Source organism: Heptranchias perlo, chromosome 4 (assembly GCF_035084215.1).
Source record: "Heptranchias perlo isolate sHepPer1 chromosome 4, sHepPer1.hap1, whole genome shotgun sequence".
NCBI classification, from domain to species: Eukaryota; Metazoa; Chordata; class Chondrichthyes; order Hexanchiformes; family Hexanchidae; genus Heptranchias; species Heptranchias perlo.
Window position 1 is genome coordinate 45,359,735 of NC_090328.1, and position 22,081 is coordinate 45,381,815.

Consider the following 22,081-nt stretch of genomic DNA (forward strand, 5'->3'; position numbering starts at 1 on the left):
ACTAGTGGGGTACCGCAGGGATCAGTGCTTGGGATCCAGCTATTCACAATAAATATCACTGATTTAGATGAGGGAACTAAATGTGACATTTCCAAGTTTGCAGACGACACAAAGCTGGGGTGAAATGTGAGCTGTGAGGAGGATGCAAAGAGGCTCCAATGTGATTTAGAGATGTTGAGTGAGTGGGCAAGATTATGGTAGATGCAGTATAATGTGGATAAATGTGAGGTTATCCACTTTGGTTGTAAAAACAGAAGGGCAGATTATTATCTGAATGGTGATAGATTGGGAAAAGGGGAGGTGCAATGAAACCTGGGTGTCCTTGTACACCAGTCGCTGGAAGCGATCATTCAGGTGCAGCAAGCAGTTAGGAAGGCGAATGGTATGTTGGTCTTCATTGCAAGAGGATGTGAGTACAGGAGAAGGGATATCTTACTGAAGTTGTACAGGGCCTTGGTGAGACCACATCTGGAGTATTGTGTGCAGTTTTGGTCTCCTTATCTGAGGAAGGATGTCCTTGCCATGGAGGGGGTGCAACAAAGGTTTACCAGACTGATTCCTGGGCTGGCAGGACTGACGTATGAGGAGAGATTGGGTCGATTAGGCCTATATTCACTAGAGTTTAGAAGAATGAGAGGTGATCTCATCGAAACATATAAAATTCTAACAGGACTAGACAGACTAGATGCAGGGAGGATGTTCCCGATGGCTGGGGAGTCCGGCACCAGGGGTCACAGTCTCAGGATACGGGGTATGCCATTTAGAACCGAGATGAGGAGATATTTCTTCACTCAGAGGGTGGTGAACCTGTGGAATTCTCTACCACAAAAGGCAGTGGAGGCCAAGTCATTAGATGTATTCAAGAAGGAGATAGATATATTTCTTAATACTAAAGGGATCAAGGGATATGGGGAAAAAGCGGGAACAGGGTACTGAGTTAGACGATCAGCCATGATCTTTTTGAATGGCGGAGCAGGCCCGAAGGGCCGAATGGCCTACTCTTGCTCCTGTTTTCTATCTTTCTATGTAATAAGCCTACCATGTCCCTGGGTGATACAAGGGCAGTCATCTCAGATTGGGGATGCATAACATCCCTGCACCTCTGCTTTTCCTGTTGGTGCCTATGCTCCTCATAGGGTGATTCAAAGTCTTCTTGGTGGGATGATTTGACATTTGATATGACTTTTAAGTACTTAAAAACAGAATAAACCTCACTATACTAAAAATCCCTCTACATGTACTGTTCATGCAGCCTCAACTATTACTGAGTGCCAGTTACGGGAAAGTAAAATAGCTTCCATAATGCAAAATAGATGCCTGTGGATATTTAAATACTTATATATTAAACTTGCTCCCATGGTGGATAAAAAAGCTATACTTTTTCATCTGTACCAACAGCAACAGGTCCATTAATGTTTGCCTGTTGGATACTTGCATCCAATATGCTCTTGAATATAACATTCTAATAGACACCTGCCATGTTACTTCCAGGTATTCAACTGCAAATTATTTCTTGATCATCTTACAGAACAAAAACATTAATTCTTCAATGAATATCCTTGTGCAACAATATCATGGAGCATACCGGTCATCAGCCTCAGAACTGAATGCTCCTGTCACTAAGTAAAGGTCGGAAAAAAAATACCCCATGAAATTCAGAGTGCATATTATTAAAAAAATGATGCATTCTTCAGTGATTCCAAAGCTGTAATTTAATTTGTGGTTCAGAATTTGTTGCAAACTGTTTGAGCTTTGCAATCTATGACATCTGAAGCCTTCAATTGGATTACAGCCTTCATATCGCTCTATAATACAGGGAAAATTTACAATCCCATACTCCCATTGGGGATCCTTGCTTAACGGGCCAGAAAATTGGCACTACAGTATTATAATTTTAGGTCCGATTTTCTGCTGCCCTGCTCCCAAATAGTGCCTCAAAATGGGTGCAATGCAGAGAAAAAATGGATGCTCCTGAACAGCACTGCACACTAACTTCCTCTATGGCGTTTCTGGGGGTAAATTTTAACGTGGAGCTGGGAAGGGAAAGGGGGTAAGATTTCCAGGTGCGAAACCCAGAAGGTGAGTGGGCGGCAGATCGTGACCTTAATCAGGCCAATCAATTGCACTTCTGGGTTTTGCGCCCAGCAGCCAGTCTGATTGACAGGCTGCCTGGCTGTCGGACAGGAAGCCAGGGATTGGTGGAAGGGAGGGAGGGATCATGGACCGGGGTGATGGTCGGGGGGCCGAGGAGCAGATTGGGGGGCAGAAGAACAGATCGGGGGCAGAGGAGCAAATTGGGAGGCCGGGAAGAAGATCGGAGGTCACTGGAGATTGGGTGAAGAGTCGGAGCTAGGTGGGGGTATACCATCCGCGGGGGGGGGGGGGTGGTGGTGGTTCACCATCAGGGGTTTCACCACTGGGGGGAGGGGGTCCACCCTCTGGGGAGAGGGGTCCACCATCGGGGTGGGGGGTGTTGGCCAATCGGGGGGAGGGAGCTCCTGCTGGTTAGGTGAGCTTGTTGGGCCTGGATAAAGCACTTCTTTAAAGGCACTCACCTCCTGGATCCAGCCCTTCCCACCTGCTTTCACCTGATGTAAATCAGAGGCGATGGAAAAACCGAACAGGTGAGGTTAAATATTAAGTACCTCAAGTATCTCAATGAGCTACATTGCCCTTTTAAGTATCGGCCTGTCGGCTTTAAATGGGGGAGGGAGGGAGGGGAGGGGAGGGGAGGAGAATCTTCCTGCTATCTGCTCTCCTCACATAGACCTTTAGGGAAGGAAACCTGCCGTCCTTACCCGGTCTGGCCTATATGTGAATCCAGACCCACAGCAATGTGGTTGATTCTTAACTGCCCTCTGAAATGGTGTAGCAAGCCATCCAGTAGTACAATCCCACAACAAAAAGACATAAGAATAAAACCGAACGGACCACCCGGCATCGGACCACTGGGCACCGAACACGACAAAGGCAAACCAAGCCCAGTCCAGCCTGCAAAGTCCTCCTCACTAACATCTGGGGACTTGTGCCAAATTTGGGAGAGCTGTGCCACAGGCTAGTCAAGCAACAGCATGACTTAGCCATACTCACAGAATCATACTTTCAGCCAACGTCCCAGACTCTTCCATCACAATCCCTGGGTATGTCCTGACCCAGAGGTGGTATACAGTCAGGAGGGAGTGGTCCTGGGAGTCCTCAACATTGACTCCGGACGCCATGAAGTCACGTGGCATCAGGTCAAACATGGGCAAGGAAACCTCCTGCTGATTACCACCTACTGCCCTCCCTCAGCTGATGAATCAGTACTCCTCCATGTTGAGCACCACAGTGAAGCACTGAGGGTAGCAAGGGCTCAGAATGTACTCCGGGAGGGGGACTTCAGTGTCCATCACCAAAAGTGGCTTGGTATACCACAACTGACCGAGCTGGCCGCGTTCTAAAGGAAGTAGCTGCCAGACTGGGCCTGCGGCAGGTGGTGGGAGAACCAACACGAGGGAAAAACCTACTTGACCTCGTCCTCACCAATCTACCTGTTGCAGATGCATCCATCCATGACAGTAGTGGTGGGAGTGACACAGTACAGTCCTCGTGGAGACAAAATCCCATCTTCACACTAAGGACACCGTCCATTGTGTTGTGTGGCACTACCACTGTGCTAAATAGGATAGATTCAGAACAGATCTACCAGCTCAACACTGGGCATCCATGAGGCGCTGTGGGCCATCAGCAGCAGCAGAATTGTATTCCAGCACAATCTGTAACCTCATGGCCCGGCATATTCCTCACTCTACCATTACCATCAAGCCGGAAGATTAACCCTACTTCAATGAGGAGTGTAGAAGAGCATGCCAGGAGCAGCATCAGGCGTTCCTAAAAATGAGGTGCCAACCTGGTGAAGCTACAACTCAGGATTACATGCATGCCAAACAGTGGAAGCAGCATGTTATAGACAGAGCTAAGCCATCCCACAACCACCGGATCAGATCAAAGCTCTGCAGTCCTGCCACATCCAGTTGTGAAAGGTGGTGGACAGTGAGACAACTAACGGGAGGAGGAGGCTCCGTGAACATCCCCATCCTCAATGGTGGCAGAGTCCAGCATTTGAGTGCAAAAGACAAGGCTGAAGCGTTTGCAACCACCTTCAACCAGAAATGCCGAGTGGATGATCCATCTCGGCCTCCTCCCGAGATCCCCACCATCACAGAAGTCAGTGTTCAGCCAATTCGATTCACTCCACATGATATCAAGGAAAGGCTGAGTGCACTGGATACAGCAAAGGCTATGGGCCCTGACAACATCCCAGCTGTCGTGCTGAAGACTTGTGCTCCAGAACTAGCCGCGCCTCTAGCCAAGCTGTTCCAGTACAGCTACAACATTGGCATCTACCTGACAATGTGGAAAATTGCCCAGGTATGTCCTGTCCACAAAATACAGGACAAATCCAATCCAGCCAATTACCGCCCCATCAGTCTACTCTCAATCATCAGCAAAGTGATGGAAGGTGTCGTTGACAGTGCTATCAAGCGGCACTTACTCACCAATAACCTGCTCACCGATGCTCAGTTTGGGTTCTGCCAGGACCACTTGGCTCCAGACCTCATTACAGCCTTGGTCCAAACATGGACAAAAGAGCTCAATTCCAGAGTGACTGCCCTTGACATCAAGGCAGCATTTGACCGAGTGTGGCACCAAGGAGCCCTAGTAAAATTGAAGTCAATGGGAATCAGGGGGAAAACTCTCCAGTGGCTGGAGTCATACCTAGCACAAAGGAAGATGGTAGTGGTTGTTGGAAGCCCCAGGACATTGCTGCAGGAGTTCCTCAGGGCAGTGTTCTAGGCCCAACCATCTTCAGCTGCTTCATCAATGACCTTCCTTCCACCATAAGGTCAGAAATGGGGATGTTCACTGATGATTGCACAGTGTTCAGTTCCATTCGCAACCCTTCAGAAAATGAAGCAGTCCGTGCCCACGTGCAGCACGACCTGGACAACATCCAGGCTTGGGCTGATAAGTGGCAAGCAACATTTGCACCAGACAAGTGCCAGGCAATGATCATCTCCAACAAGAGAGAGTCTAACCACCTCCCTTTGACATCCATCGGTATTACCATCACCGAATTCCCCACCATCAACATCCCGGGGGTCACCATTGACCAGAAACTTAACTGGACCAGCCACATAAATACTGTGGCTACAAGAGCAGGTCAGAGGCTGGGTATTCGGCAGTGAGTGACTCACCACCTGACTCCCCAAACCCTTTCCACCATCTACAAGGCACAAGTCAGGAGTGTGATGGAATACTCTCCACTTGCCTGGATGAGTGCAGCTCCAACAACACTCAAGAAGCTCAACACCATCCAGGACAAAGCAGCCTGCTTGACTGGCACCCCCTAAACATTCACTCTCTTCACCACCGGCACACCGTGGCTACAGTGTGTACCATCTACAGGATGCACTGCAGCAACTCACCAAGGCTTCTTTGACAGCACTTCCCAAATCCGCAACCTCTACCACCTAGAAGGACAAGGGCAGCAGGCACATGGGAACAACACCATCTGCACGTTCCCCTCCAAGTCACACACCATCCTGACATGGGAATATATCGCCATTCCTTCATCATCGCTGGGTCAAAATGCTGGAACTCCCTACCTAACAGGACTGTGGGAGAACCTTCACCACACAGACTACAATGGTTCAAGAAGGTGGCTCACCACCAACTTCTCAAGGGCAATTAGGGATGGGCAATAAATGCTGGCCTTGCCAGCGACGCCCACATCCCATGAATGAATAAAATAAAACCTGCCTGAGTTAAACCCAGAAGTAGGCGTTTTGGAGCCAGGATGCAATCCCAATCTGAAAAGGGAGGATTTTTGCTCCCCACCTGCCTGTTCTTGGTGGTTAAAATTTACCCCCTAGTGTCTGAACCTGACCGTGCCTGGAGAGGGCGCACCAATGTAACTTTCAAATGAGTATCAGAGGCCTCTGAAAAAACTTCATCCAATAGCACCTGGGTGTAGTTTGGAGGCAAATGTCTCCCAGAAAAACTTGGTGCTACTGATACCAGAGCTGCTATTTAGGCAGTCTGGTACTGTATTGCCAAGAAATGTTTTTATTTTTGGCTTTTTAAATTTAAAAATGCATTTGCTGCTTCAGTACGTGTTGCGGAATGCTGTTGCACTTAGGGATGAAGGCTGTGTGATGCCACCTTCCTTTCGAGGCAGTCAAGGGGAAACAACCACAAGTAACCTTGACTGCTTCTGGAGTCATTTGCTCGACCATCTCCTGAGCCACAAACATTTGTTTCCTTATCATAGAATAGGAAATCCCTCCTCCCAACTGTACACATGCTCCTAGCCACCTGGATTAGAGTCAATCCAGCATCCTCCTCCTCTTCCTGCATCATCATTCTTCATACCCACACATAGGGGATGATTTCAAACCCCAAGAGCGGGTGGGTTGCGGGCGGGTGGGAGTTGAAAATAGTTGTTTTTTTGGGTCGCAACTGCAAAATGTTCGGACTTTGCATTCCCAGTGGGAAGCCTGTACTTTTACACGCCGACGTTAAACCCGGAAGTGAAGCCGGGTTGCAGTCGCGACCCAAAAAACAACTATTTTCAACTCCCACCCACCCCCAACCCACCCGTTCTTGGAGTTTAAAATCACCCCTATGATATCCTTGTTCCTCCACCTACTACTTGGTACCACAATGGCACCCTTACTAGCCTTCTCCGAATCAGACTGTAGGGACATGCAGACTGCTGCTTGGGGTATTGCTGCCATCCCAGCCAAGGCACAACAGCACGTATTCATTCACAGGGGATGAAACCTTTACATAAATGTAAAGACCACCAATATGCAAATCACAGCTTTTGGCTGGCGCATCTTATTTTAAAACTTACTGTTCCTCATCAGAAGGTGCATTACCTGTAAAATATAATCCTCTGGTTCTCGAATGGGGCATTAACTGTGCATAACCCTTTATAACTGCTGGTGCCTTTAAGACCAGTCTTTCTCCTGTCTTCATCGCTGCAGCCAAAGGTGTGTCCCCAAGTGTGCTCACATGGCGCCTCTTTTATTTAAACTAAAACCAAGAGCAAGTTGGGGCATTCAGCTGCTGATCCTAGCAGAGAATATTTCCGATGCGTACGTGCTAATTGTTCCCATACAGCACCGAGAGAGGAAGATCAGCTCCTCCATTGCCAACTTGGAGTGAGGCTCCTTTCTGCAAACGTGGGATCACTGAATTTATTCTTATTGACAGGAAAGAGAATATACTGATAAATCACTGTAAAGAATATCTTTGTAATGTCCTAGCATTAGTTATATTAGCTGGGAAATTAGTCTCATGCCGGAAATCAGTGCGAAGTGGACAGTGTGCCTGCAATGCATGCCTGAAGATGAAGGCCCAAAATTAGTGGGAAATTGGGCCTTGGACCTCATCTACATTAATTGGGCGTCCTGATACAGTATGCTGGTCAGGGGCCTGCAAAATTTGGTGGCTCGGATGAGGAGCTGGCACACAGCTAAATCCTGGACCGGGGTGGGGGGTGGGGGGGAAGAGACAAATGAGAGAAGGGCATGAGCGTGAGCTTGCAGAGGCCTGCAGTATTGCTGTGCAACCAGCACTCCTACTCCCTTCTGGCTCCACGTTAGGTAAGTTAAAAAAAAACTTAAGATTAAGGAACGCTGGTTAGACCGCAGTAAACCCAGAAAAACTGAGTGGAGCATGTGTGGATTTTGCCAATTTTGTGCCCAGTTTTTGCTAACTTTGGCATCAGTGTCCTAAAACCGGTGCTAGGCAACGGGAAACAATTTCTCCTCATTGTTTGCAATGTTGTGAAAGCTTGTAACATGCACTCATCAAAATTATTTGCCAGTACTTCTATACATTGTTATATTGTGAATTACTTCAACAATAGACACTACTACAAGTTACTCAAACTATTGGAACATGTTAACATCCTGCCAAAAGACAGTGTAGCACCTGCAATATACACCTCCCACATTTTCTTTATATTTTCATAGGAATGCAAGGGCAAACACATTTCTGAATAGGAGCTCTTGCCAGCAAAAAGGAAGACATCCTAGAATCACACAGTGTCTCATAGATAAATACTTTATTAAAAAAAATCAAATATATCTATATATATAAATATAAAAATGCAAATGGTAAGAGTAAGCACTAGGAAATAAAACATTAACAGATGTTTGTATGACATGCAAAACTATTCACGCTTGAGATTTACAAAATGACCTGGACTTTGTGATTGTGACTGCGATCCCAACCCCATTTACCCATTATTCTACATATATTTTTGTCACTTTCGTCATTGGTTGTTGTAATTTATTAATATCATTCTAAGAATAAGAGTTGTTCCTGGACCCAAATTTAATAAAGCCCAGTTTATTCTGTGCATTGAGCACAGCACATTCTTCAGTTGTGTTTTTCCTATTGTACGACATTATTATGATTAACCAATTTTGACCTTTTATGAGCAATAAAATCTGTGTCAAAATCTACAGCAAAATGGATTTCACATAAATTAACATAAATATCAAGAATCACATGTAAAAAGGAAAACAATGCAGCAACTGAAATAGAAATTTAAATGATTGCCGATTTGAATAGTCTTATATTCAACATTTCATACATACTGCTGCTGATTGCTTTTCATTTTAAAAGGTTTGAACTTACTTCAATTTCTCAGATTCACTCAGGGATTTACTTTATATTCTTGCCAACCAGGAGTTGCTGCACCATTTCTAAAACTCAATTTTGTCCTTCAGAAGCCTGTCATTGCTATTATCTTTACAAAGCCATGAAATGCAAGACATGTTGAATTACTCTTATTTCCTAATGTGCATGCGCACGCACGCACACACCAACATACACACACAAAAAATATGTTTGACCCAGTCACGGGCCAGAGAAAAGGATTTATTGCTCACTTTTCCCCTTCACAATGTACACACTAACAATTGTTAGGATGATAAACAGCTCTGTCCAATTATCTGCACTCAAACTCTTCAACTACTTCTTTCCAGTCTCCAAGACTCCATCAGGTCTAAAAACAACAGTCCTCGGTACCTGAGGGAAAACAGAAGTGTTCCAAAGATAATTACCTTTTCAGCACTGTCTTCTTCATCGTCCTCATACGCTATCAAGCTCTCCTCTAACTCTTGCTGTTGAGAGGAAAGAGAGAATATGAAATGGTCATCAGCAATGAAAAGGAAACGCCATATTGTTATGTGACTGGAATTATATTCAGGTTATGCTTTCTAAATAGCACTAGAAATAGATATAAACTCCCCTCCAGGAGCCTTGGCAAGATGATGTGAAAGAAAGATGAAAGATAGAAAAACTGGGACATAATGTCCAGCCTGAGCTGCTGTAAGACTGGAAAAAGTTTTTGCAGCAGCTGTGGCTGGACATTGTAAAAACTTGCAATGAAGTAACTTTAGTTGTTATTCCTCTCCTCTTCCTGCAAACACCATGCCACAAATATAGCCCGCTCCCAGTGTTGCTCTAATTGGCTGCTGGCAGATGTGTCAGAGTGGCCTAGGTAACTCTCCCTCCAATTTCCTTCCCTCCTGGGGCTGGGGATTGGAAGTACCTCGCTCAGCACACCAACTGCTTGTTGGTTCAGGAACTCACTATGTGGGAAATCACGGGTGCCACATCAGTCCAAATGACTTTAACCATCTTGGTACACATGCATGGCTTACAACATATTCATATTAATTTTTAGATGAAATATGGCAGTCCTAGAATAATAGTCACAGTTTAGGAAACTATAAAAGATTAACTCATCTGAGGATAGTTACAGACCAACGGATACTCCAAAAAGTTTGATAACCATGGTTCTATGGAATCACAGTGTTCATACTGAAGCAGATCTTTTGATATACTGAAAAATACTGTGCAGAAGAGATTTATAAATATATCACTCCAAAATTTTTACTAAACCGAGAATAATTATTTTCTAAACATAAGTTTTCAGATGTCAAAACTCAAACAAAGGGGATGCAATGATTGATACTATTTGTAACACACTGTAAATACTATTGGAAAATGACCACTTTACCTTATTGCTTTTTCTTATTTTATTTTCTATGAGAGTAACAACTTTAAGAAAAAATCTTGCCTATTCTCAGTTGGGTCTTCCACACCAGACTTATAGGGCTGGGAGGGCTATAGGATTATCACTTCTCTGGTTTTCAGCCTGATAGTCCATTTTTCCAACAGGCTGTCTTTTAAAGAAAAATGTTAATGTAAACTGGGCAGCGAAAGTCCGGTTTTCCAGGATTTTGTCCTGTTTTAAGCAGATTTAGTCTGGTCTTGTGTGGCTTTAGGTAAGATGAAAACCAGACCAATTCAAACAGTTTCTGTGGAAAGAAGTTTAATGCTACCACCAAAGGGAGGAGTACCTAGTCCTGGGAGTTAACAATGGGAGCTGTGAATGATGCAATACATGGAATGGTTGGAGCTGGATTTGAAAGAAGTTCTTGAGCAACTGCCGTGCTGCTTAAAAGAGAAATAGAAAGGGAAAGAATTTGTACTTATATATGAGGTCTTTCATGACCTCAGGACATTCCAAAGCACTTTACAGCCAATTAAGTACTTTTGATTTTGTAGCAACTGTTGTAATGTAGGGAAAAAAGGCAACCAATTTACACACAGCGAAGTCCCACAAACAGCAATGAGATAAATGACCAGATAATCTGTTTTAGTGAGGTTGGTTAACGGATAAATATCAGCCAGGACACCAGAACTCCCCTGCTCCTTTCTGAATAGTGCTTAGAATCTTTTACATCCACCTGAGAGGGCAGACAGTGCCTCAGTCTAACATCTCATCTGAAAGACAGTACCTCCAACAGTGCAGCACTCCCTCAGTACTGAACTGAAGCGTAAACCTACATTATGATGGGAATTTCCTTGTAGCTGCTCCCACTCCGCTGCTGTACCTTAAATGGAAGGGTGGCAGAAACCTTGTTTATGCGCATAAGGGGATTTCTGCTGCATTTCCAGAGAAGTGGAAGAAGCATTCAGGAAATTCCCAACCTATGTACTCATGTCTCTGGTGTGAAACTCGATACTACAACTTTCTGATGCAGGTAAGAGTGCTCCCTCTGCTGAGTTTGTCATGATGTGGAGATGCCGGTGATGGACTGGGGTTGACAATTGTAAACAATTTTACAACACCAAGTTATAGTCCAGCAATTTTATTTTAAATTCACAAGCTTTCGGAGGCTACCTCCTTCCTCAGGTGAACGATGTGGAAACAATTTCCACATCGGAGGTAGCCTCCGAAAGCTTGTGAATTTAAAATAAAATTGCTGGACTATAACTTGGTGTTGTAAAATTGTTTACAATTGAGGAACTCCTGCAGGAAAGGATGCCCCAGAGCATGGTACATTGGCGAGACCATGCAGACGCTGCGACAACGGATGAACGGACACCGCGCAACAATCGCCAAACAGGAGGGTTCCCTCCCAGTCGGGGAACACTTCAGCAGTCATGGACATTCATCCACCGACCTTCGGGTAAGCGTACTCCAAGGCGGCCTTCGAGACACACGACAACGCAAAATCGTCGAGCAGAAATTGATAGCCAAGTTCCGCACCCATGAGGACGGCCTCAACCGGGATCTTGGGTTCATGTCACGCTACACGTTACCCCACCAGCGAACAAATGTTATCTGTTTTTAATATAATGGGTCATTTGCTGGCTCTCTCTGCCTTCCGGATGTTTCTGCCTCTCTCTGTTTTTTTTCCCTGTTTGTTTTTTTGTTGAATGTGTATTCGGGGGTTCTGCAGATGACACCTCTCTGTCTGAACACGGTGATTGCCTTGGCAACGGGCAGTTGCAGGGGCAGTCTGTAAACACCATGTATTATTCAATATGTATAAATGCGTAGGCTTCAAGGAGATCTTGAAACATTTACCTGAGGAAGGAGAAAATCTCCGAAAGCTTGTGAATTTAAAATAAAATTGCTGGACTATAACTTGGTGTTGTAAAATTGTTTACAATTGCTGAGTTTGTGGCATTGAAACCAGCCATAACTGGGATCACATTCCCTATCACAAGAAGACTCTGAATGTGCGGCTGATGAGGAGACATAGAGAATTCATTTAACTCATGGTCAGTCAGCATCATTGCCAGAGTGATAGAATCAAAATAAATAAATAAATATAAAACATGTAACAGATACTGCCTTCAAATAAATATATGAACTGGGGTCAAAACTAATAATCAATACAAAATATAATAATAATAATAGTTGAATCCATTTAATACATATAGAAACCTAGAGAAAAACTGGATACAGTTTTGTAATAAAAATTATAATAATGAAAATATATAATAAAAATTAAAGCAATAATAAGGAGCCAAGGCTCTGCATCTAAATTTGCAGCATCTAGACAAAGAGCTGGCAGACAAGTGGAAGCCAAAATCATGCCAGAGAGAGAGAGAGAGATAAAGAGAGAGAGAGGGAGTGTGAGAGAGAGAGAGGGAATGTGAGAGAGAGAGAGAGCAGGACAGCATTTGGAATAAATTTATCACTATGTCAGTTCAATGTTGAAGCCACACAATAGCTAATCATTTTCCTTAATGCCATTTTTAAACAGTTTGTTTTCTTAAGTCATGCCGCCTTCAGTCCGGCCTTCTGACGGTTTTGAACTTGGCAAAAGATGACAACCCTTTAGGACAAGCTTCTCCCTGGCTATCGCCAAAGCTGATCTGAAACTGGCTGCTTGGAGGTACATGAGAGGAAACAGTGAATGACTTTTCCTTCTGCCTTTTCCTCTTCTCATGTCATGTCTGGATGACAAATCATATTTCTGTTTGATTTAAAGATGACATTAAAGAAGAGTTATCATCTCCTTAAGGGCTTTTCTGGCATGCTCAGGCCCTGGGACCGACTGCTTAAAAAAACCGCACTGACATGCTGATTGACGTATGAAGTTAAACTACAACAAATGTAACATTTGATGCAGCAGAAACCTTAACAATGAGTTTCCCTTCTTTAAACTGGGATCCAAATCTAAAATGAGCGAGGCCACATGCTCTTTCTTTGTGGGGTGTGAGCTGGACCATGTTACTTTGTTTTCTCCCTGTGTCGGAATGCTCCATCACCAGAATGGTGCTCTATTCAGTGACCCAGCTGTGCACTGAGTGTGCCAATAAATTGGAGAAAACTGCAGCCACAGCACCTGAACCTATAATCATCGGACTGAGTAGCCACTACTACTAAGTAATTCTGTAAAAGTCTTCTCTTCTACTGACTTTAAAAAAACAAGCTTGGTATCAGCTAATCACTATTTCTGGTTTAACTTCTCTTCTCTCCTCTCTTATTTTCAATCTTGGCGGTGATCGGAACTAAAGGCTGGTCTTTCACCTAGGTTTCTTAATAAAAGATGACCCAAAGGTACAGATTATCAGTCCTCAAATACATAGCGTCACACAGAGATAGTATATCAATTCATACCTGTGATTCCCTGTTCCTTCCTCCTCTCCTCCATGGTATATTTCTGTCTCAGGTGAACCATTGGGTTGGGGAAGTAGAAATGTTTCCCCAGAGGGACTATCATAAATTGAGGTTAATCTGCTCTGCTGCATGTAGGTCCTAGTATTTGATTCAAGAGTGGCTTTGGGAGAGGCCTAGGAATCTAATGCATGTCCACTCTCTCAGCGGTCAGTGGTTTAAGGTTATTCAAGAAAGGAAGAGAAAATAAAACAAAATGGAAAGGGGAAACACTAATAAAAAGAGGGAAGCTGGAAACAAGTTTAAAATACAAGATTAATTCCCTGGAACACTAATCAGAGGATAGAAAAGAGCATCATTCAATGTTGAAAAATGTCCCTGATCCTATTATTTCCAATGGGGTCAGGGGCACATCCATGATGCTGGTGCATCTATTTAGCTGAATAGTGAAAATAATTATCTCTACCAATAACTGGCTTTTGGGGTGCATCTGGGGTGGGTGGAACTTCCATCCCACTGTGGATGCGCTCCTGACCCGGCCACTAATCCCAGAGTCACGCACAATGCACATTCCTGCCAGGCACCAATGGGGTGCACGGTTGTGGTGATGAGCTGGTGATTTGCTGTGGCATCGTGCTGCAGCATAAGTGGGCCCAGGGATAAGAGGGAACTACATTTAAAAACTAAAAAATGCTGCAACATTTTCTAAAGGCTAGGTTCTTGAAAGCAAACACTCATCCTGCTAAAATGTTAAATGCCCAACTCAAAGCCCTTAGCAACGCTGAACATCAAGAGTGCATAGGCATCTCTTGCGCCCAGAATTGCTAGGGAACAATTGGTGGGATATATGTTGTATGATGTTTTTCCCTCATTTGCATGGCATCATAATATACCCTGTTTTGGGGCCAATGTGTATCTGCCTGTACAACATTTACTGCTGTTGGTAAAGGACTGTCTGTCAGTCTATTCAATACAGAGTAGGAAGCTGTCAATGTCCAAATCTTCATTTTTACAGCAGGACTTAAATTGCACAGAATGTCATCATTAGACAAACTTATACACATCTCTGTACAACTCAAGCCTCTACTAAAACAATGTCAGGTGTTTAATTGACTTAAAATAAGAATAGATCAATGACACCAATTTAATTGCACAAAAAGGGTACTTTGTAACAGGTGGTACAGGGATGTATTTTGATAAAAGGGAATGAAAAGCATATTATCTGGGTTTACACTACAATTAGTAAACCCTTTCTCACAGCCCACAGCAAGATTAATCCTTTGCTTACGAAGCAGCATGTGCTCTTTTGCAGCATCTAGTAGTTCAATATTTGCAATCTGCACATATTTGCATATTATGTAAAACCTACACTCTTGAAAAATACTATACCACTGTGCAACTATTTACACCTCAAACCAGTCAATGTAATGAGGTAATGATGGAAATTATGATTTTGCTTTCCTACTGATGTGCTGACAGGTTATAGACTGGGGAATAACAGAAATATTGGACTCACTACGGTTTTAAATTAATTAAATTGCAATGTGTGTAACAAATCAATCATGATTCATCTTCAAATAGTATTTGCATTTAATGTTGTTTATTTAAAGACACAGATCCCTTTTGTTTCCTCCCATCCCTGAATGTATAAATACTGCAGAAGATTTTTTTCATAATCCTGACTAGCTCCCAATCACTAGTAAGACTGCATTTGAATAATATCTTGGCTGGTCCACTTGTGATTCCTGATGCAAAACACCTATAGGTGCAACCAGACGCCAACACAGAACCACTCCACACACCACAGGGACTCCATCCGCTTTTAGGCTGGATACTGTACAGCAACATTAATTACCCAATTATCCTAAATCCTAAAACTAACTGTCTAGATAATCAAATAGCCAACTGACCGTTCATATTTAAATGATACCATCATCAAAATCAAAACCAAAGCTGACATCTAATAAACCTCTGCATCAATAAAATCTCTACTGCCACAATAAACGGCAAAACAATAAAGATTTCAATCCAGCTGACACTTCTCATAATCCATGGTCATGGCAACAACTGCTTCCATCCATTATCCATCTATTGCTTCCCTGTATGATCCAGATTCCAAGCAACAGTCCAGGTTTCAGACAGCAACCCGCTCCAAGTCTGTCACAATGGTGAACCAAAGGAATGCCAAATGTTTCGCCTTTTTCTTTATTTCAAGGCACAGTGGGTTAGAATAGAGCCTAACATTTTTTAGGAAAAACTAAAAAACTGTTCAAACTAATTTCACTTTTGACACTTATAGCTAATAAAGAGAAAGGGGAGCCTTTCAAATTAAATGTCAGCTGGATTGAAATCTTGCTCCCAAAAGCAAGAGAAGTCTTTTCTAAATTACAATGCTACCCAATCCCATGAAAATACAAAAAGGTATAAAATGATTGGCATTTCATTGGTAGAGAAGCATTTAAATAATTGATGTAACTCCAAAATCACGTTGAAGAACACCAATTAATTTTCATGCTATACAATAATTGATTAGGGAGGTTATAAATGACTTCTTGAAAATAACCAGCATCATTTATGAATGCATGAATTCATTCAGATCATTTATATATAATCAAAAAGCTCTTCTCAGCCAACAGTAACAATCAAGACTTAATCCTATTCAAAAATGTTTTTAAATACTCAAGCCTTTAGAAAAAGAATCAATATGGTTAGCATAAAATGTAATTTTAAAGTAAGTATGTAAACTTGTTAATAAAAACAAAGGCTAATTTGTACAGTTAAACGTCTTGCGTCCTTTCACTGTCCACCACGTTTTACGGAGCTCTGAGATGTCTCTCTGCACGTGAGGAGCACTATAGAAATGTGAGTAGGTGTTGTTCTGTGAGTGAGTGCATTTAAAACACAGTGGGCGCTAAATTGGGCCGTGTAGCGCACGTTGTTTCGGTGCTACACGGCTTCTCCGACATCCAAGACAGCGTCTTGGATGCGCATGCATGTTTCCAGTGTGACATGCGTCGGACACCATCTTGGTAGAGGAGTTTGCGCAGGCGCAGATAATGAACGTTGGAATCATCTAAAGTAGGGAGAAAATGGCTTCAATCAGTGTGCAACGCTGATTTAAAGACACTATTTTGGACTTAACGCTCAACTCAACGCACAGTCTTAATCTCGACCATCTGAACGTGTCTTAGAGCGCCTGGAAGTCCCCCACCTGCGCTATTTAAAGGGATCATGCAGGATTTACAGGTTAGTGGTTGGATTATTGCTTCTGGCTGCCGAGACATTTGTAACTGTTTTTGGAGGACTCCTTGACTTCAATACTAGGACGCGGGGACATAGCCTAACATTTAGAGCCAGGACTTGCAGGAGTGAAGTTAGGAAATGCTTCTACAAGCAAAAGGTGGGAGACTTTTAAAAAATTTGTTCATGGGATGTGGGCGTCGCTGGCGAGGCCGGCATTTATTGCCCATCCCTAATTGCCCTTAAGAAGGTGGTGGTGAGCTGCCTTCTTGAACCGCTGCAGTGCGTGTGGTGAAGGTTCTCCCACAGTGCTGTTAGGAAGGGAGTTCCAGGATTTTGACCCAGCGACGATGAAGGAACGGCGATATATTTCCAAGTCGGGATGGTGTGTGACTTGGAGGGGAACGTGCAGGCGGTGTTGTTCCCATGTCGCGGATTTGGGAGTTGCTGTTAAAGAAGCCTTGGCGAGTTGCTGCAGTGCATCCTGTGGATGGTACACACTGCAGCCACAGTGCGTCGGTGGTGAAGGGAGTGAATGTTTAGGGTGGTGGATGGGGTGCCAATCAAGCAGGCTGCTTTGTCCTGGATGGTGTCGAGCTTCTTGAGTGTTGTTGGAGCTGCACTCATCCAGGCAAGTGAAGAGTATTCCATCACACTCCTGACTTGTGCCTTGTAGTTGGTGGAAAGGCTTTGGGGAGTCAGGAGGTGAGTCACTCACCGCAGAATACCCAGCCTCTGACCTGCTCTTGTAGCCTCAGTATTTATGTGGCTGGTCCAGTTAAGTTTCTGGTCAATGGTGACCCCCAGGATGTTGATGGTGGGGGATTTGGCGATGGAACACTCTTCTGCAAACGGCAGTTGATGCTAGCTCACTTGTGAATGTTAAATCTGAGATTGATAGATTTCTGTGAACCAAGAGTATTAAGGGATATGGGGCTAAGGCGGATATATGGAGTTAGATCACAGGTCCACCATCATCTCAGTGAATGGTGGAACAGGCTCGAGGGGCTAAATGCCACTGCCACTTGCTGCCTCCCGATATGTGCCACCTTCTCCTGCAAGAAAGTGGGACGAGTGTCTGGGTGATGTGCCTGTCATGGTTGAATAGCTAGTTTGTGTGGCCTGTGAGTTGTGGGTGCATGGCTTGAAACAATGGTGATGTGTAAGGGTGAGAGGAAGCATCTGGATGGAAGAATTGAGTACTGATGGAAAGAGTTTATTGTATGTGGGTGATGGGGATTGTAATTCATGATGCAGTTGGTAGGAGACGGCACTTGACAGTTGATCTCACTAACCTTGCCCACTCATGTCAAAGCATTGAACTTCTTCCTGCGTTGCATACATTTCATGATGCTGTGCGTCTGGCATTAACCTTGTCCCCCCCTGCCTCCCGCTGCCTTTTGGATATATGTCTGGAGGGCCTCTTGCCCCTGCCCCCCCAGCATCTGCGGATATAGGATGTCTCTCCTTCTGTCCACCTCTTGCACCAAGGTCTCGATTGCATCAGCAGAGAAACTTGATGCATGCACTCTTGCAGGCCTGGTGCCAACTCAGATCGGCATATTGGTGAGGTCTGGCGTGCAGATTGGAGGATGTGGGATTTAGTAGTGCGCAACCTTTATTCAATGTTTTAACATTGTGTAAACATAGGGATGAGACCTGCATCTGTGTTTTACATGTGCAATGTCTGATCTCCGTTCAGACTCCGTGCAGACAGTAGACTGTTATTTTCAGCAAATGACAGGTACCATCTATCTTTAAGAGATTTCTAAGAAACATCCTCCCTTTAAGAGATTGGGCTCCTCTGGTGGTGGGAAGTGCAAATTGCATTGATTCCACATGCCAGGCCTGGAATGGAACGCTGATTGCAGGTGAGTCCTTGGGTAGGCAAAAATTTGCGTCCTGCCTGCGCAGGGGCCACTGGGCGCGGGATAATAGCACATCACACTACCCTTGCCCAAAAACGGCCCCTATCCAATTTTCCCCCTTTGAACCTTGTGATAGTATCCATGCAAATAGAACGGGATGTTCTGCAGTTTTAATTTTTAATCCAGTTTTTACAGACCATCAAAAGAGGCAATATCTTCTTTGGTTTCAAATAGTATTCAAAAGTAAAAGTCTGAATAAATCCAAAAATTGATGAAGTTATTGAAAATTAAAATGGATTCAGAAAAAAATTACTCTTTCTACCCTCATGGTAGCAAAGTTTTGGGTTGGAGATCAATTAATCTAGCTGGTCTGGACTTGATTTCTCCAAGATCCATGGCACATAAATAGATCACAACGTATGTTTGTGTGGGAATTGATTTACATTTTATGTGTGTAAATGTAATAATAGGTTATTGACATTGTATGGATTGAGGTCTGTCTAGAAACATTGGGGTCAGTCCACAGCACCAATGGTTCAGCTGACTTCACACAGAGTCAATAACCTAGTTATTAGTCATTTTGATCAGTCTGTTTTACAATGCACGGTCAGTTTGTTAAAAGCCATAGAGATTTACTAACCTGTGACCACTTCTCATTAACCTTTTGGCTGCTGACTTTGGAGGAATTTTGCTATTTATGCTACTTTCTTATTTTATAGTTGTTTTAAGTCAGTGGGGGTGAAATTGGTCTTTGGCGGTCATGTAAAACAGGTGATAGCGAATCGGCAGCCCGTTTTACATCCCGCTCGATTTTCTTTTCCTCGAAGACCAATTTCACCCCCCCCCCCACCCCCGTGAGTCAATGATGAATTATCATCAAGGGTATTACTGATCAAATAAAACAAAGCTGCATGAATATGGAGAATTTGTAAAATATGTTTGTTATTATGGGTTTCACTTTCACTTCTGTCGTTTGGATGCTTTCATTTTTTTTATGGTTTGTAAATCTTGAGCCCATCTTCCTCTGTCCACCCACCTCCCTCTGCCCGCTTGATGATGTCAGTGGAATGTGTCATTCGGACCCCGATGCAATTTGAACTGTGAGAGGCGTGAATTGCGCACAGTCTCCAAGCTGCCTGTCTCCACATCATCACCGCTTGCTTCGGGCGGGAGTCAGCGTTGAGAAATGTTAACACGACCTGGGAGTTAAAATCTCCTAGGCCTCACACCCTGGTGGGGCCAGAAGGACAGCTGCCCGCATCGGCCCCCGCACCCCCCGAATCCTGCCCCGAGTTAAAATCAGGGTAAGATGTCTGGGGATTTGATTTGTTTCTTCTGACCCCTGGACACTTAACTACAGTAACACCGCACTAGTCAGTGAAAATCAAATAATGTTCAAGACTAAAATAATTTGATTAAAAGAATCCGTACTATGAATTAAGCAGTATTTGTAAAAAGAATATGACTGACTCTGGCTTATATTATTTAAAGACTTAGTTTCCTCACGATTTCTAAATCTTATCAGCTCTTTAAATAAGGTTACAAAGATCCGACAAATTATTGTGAAATAATATAATGTAAGATAATGTCATTGTATATAAAGGACAGTCAATCAGAATGAAGAGTTGTACAGGTTTTAATCCACCAGCAAATCACCAAATGTTGCAAAGAGGAACTGAAGGCAAGTGGAGCTAGTATTGAGAAAGTTAAAGATTTGGGGGAGTGAATTTCCATGGAAGTTCCAAGGCTCTTCAACTGAAGTTATGGTGGATGAGTGGGTGAACTCCCCTGGAACTTCACTCTCCATTAATACTAGTAAGACTGTTAGTAGTTAAGGCCTGTAAATATGGGAATAGAAACAGATAAAGAATGAATCCTTTATAAATGCAAGAATTCAGTTCAAGTGGCTGCAGAGTGAATATTTTCATTACAAAAAACTTTTCTACACTGCATTGTAAAAATTGCTCCCTATGATCGTGGATTTATCACTATCGTTTACATGCCAAATTTGGCAGGTTATTTCAACTTGTCATTTTGGTGGAGTTGACCTTTATTTTTGCTGAATGACAGCTGAGAAAATGCCTTGCCCAAAGCACCACTTAGGGATGGCACAGATACCACAGGAGAATCTTCACTGGGATGACAATTTGCTCAACTGTCAGCTGGTGAAGAGAAATCAGACTGATGTCATGCCAACCCTATCAATCAGGTACATTTTGGTGTTGGGATTTTCCGCTGCATTCTTTTTATTGTTCACTTGTTCTTTTTTTCTGATCTGCTTGAGATGAACTTTGAATATAAACAGCACATCTGTTGCAAATTTCACTGTGCATATTACTCAGATCACCAAGATAAAGGGCTTTCTCTGTTAAGCTTGGCAGATGTTCATCACTAAGAAAAAAATTAGTTATTTCATGAACTATGTCTCCCTCTACAGGACTGGCTTTACACAACATTTCTGAAGCTAAAGTATGAATTATTCACAATTATTCTTCATAAGTTCAGCAGTGATATTATATAATGCATATAGAATATATTATTTCCAAATAATGAACTGCTGATCACTCCGTGATAAATTTCATAATCATTAATCCTTCAGCATGGCATCATCCCACATCAATGTCAACTAAAAAAAAGAACGAAAATGCAATAAAACAACTCCTTAACACCACAGTGGATATAAGAATTAATTAATCGGACTGACTATAATGCTGTATTATAATATTGCGGTTCAGATAATGGTTATAAACTGTCAGAGTGCCTAAACCCCACTTCGCAAAATTTCTGTCTTGTACTCATGCCCAGCAAAATACTGTTCTCTATTATATCACATGTGGAGTCAGAAAACTGGAACAAAGTTTGTCAGTCCTCCAAAAAATCATGGTAGTTGTATATCAGTGTGATTTATTGTAATATATGGTATATTATATTTCTTCTTTACATTGAATGCAATTACTTTCCTTTTAATTAAAATTGTAATATCACAAATTATTTAGCTCAATTTTTTTTTAAAGTGTAAAAAGACTGGCATAATGCTTTGGATCCCTAGCACCTTTGTGTTTACGATCTGAGCCACACTACTGTGGGAAAATGTAATGTGAAAGCAAGGTAATTTCCAATAGACTGCAAAGAAAATCAAAGGCAGACCAGCTCTCCCTCACTCACCTATTAGTATTCAGTTCAGGGCATCATTGGTAGAAAATCTGGAGCAAATGACCCTTCACCCTCTTAAGCAGCGATAGTGTGAAGTGTACATGAGTATTAGACAGAAGGGGAGAATTTAAGAAGAATATCTGTTCAGTCCATTTATACTATTTTGTTCATTGGCCTTCCGTGATAACTTGGGCCTGAAAAACCACGGGCCTTCTGGCACACTCCTGCTGTAAGTTGGCTGGGACTGCCAATTTTTTTTTATTCGTTCATGGGATGAGGGCGTCGCTGGCGAGGCCGGCATTTATTGCCCATCCCTAATTGCCCTCGAGAAGGT

At 43.2% G+C, this 22,081-nt stretch overlaps 1 protein-coding gene across 8 annotated transcripts in view; it reads right to left on the reverse strand.

Moving 5' to 3' along the window:
• LOC137320893 (multiple C2 and transmembrane domain-containing protein 1-like) overlaps window positions 1-22,081 on the reverse strand; it is a 603,286-nt gene that overhangs the window by 64,790 nt on the left and 516,415 nt on the right. For all 8 annotated transcript variants that reach the window (XM_067982848.1, XM_067982849.1, XM_067982856.1 and 5 more), the window contains one exon: window positions 9,123-9,182. In XM_067982848.1, coding sequence (XP_067838949.1) covers window positions 9,123-9,182 — 60 coding nt within the window. The remainder of the gene's footprint in view (window positions 1-9,122; window positions 9,183-22,081) is intronic.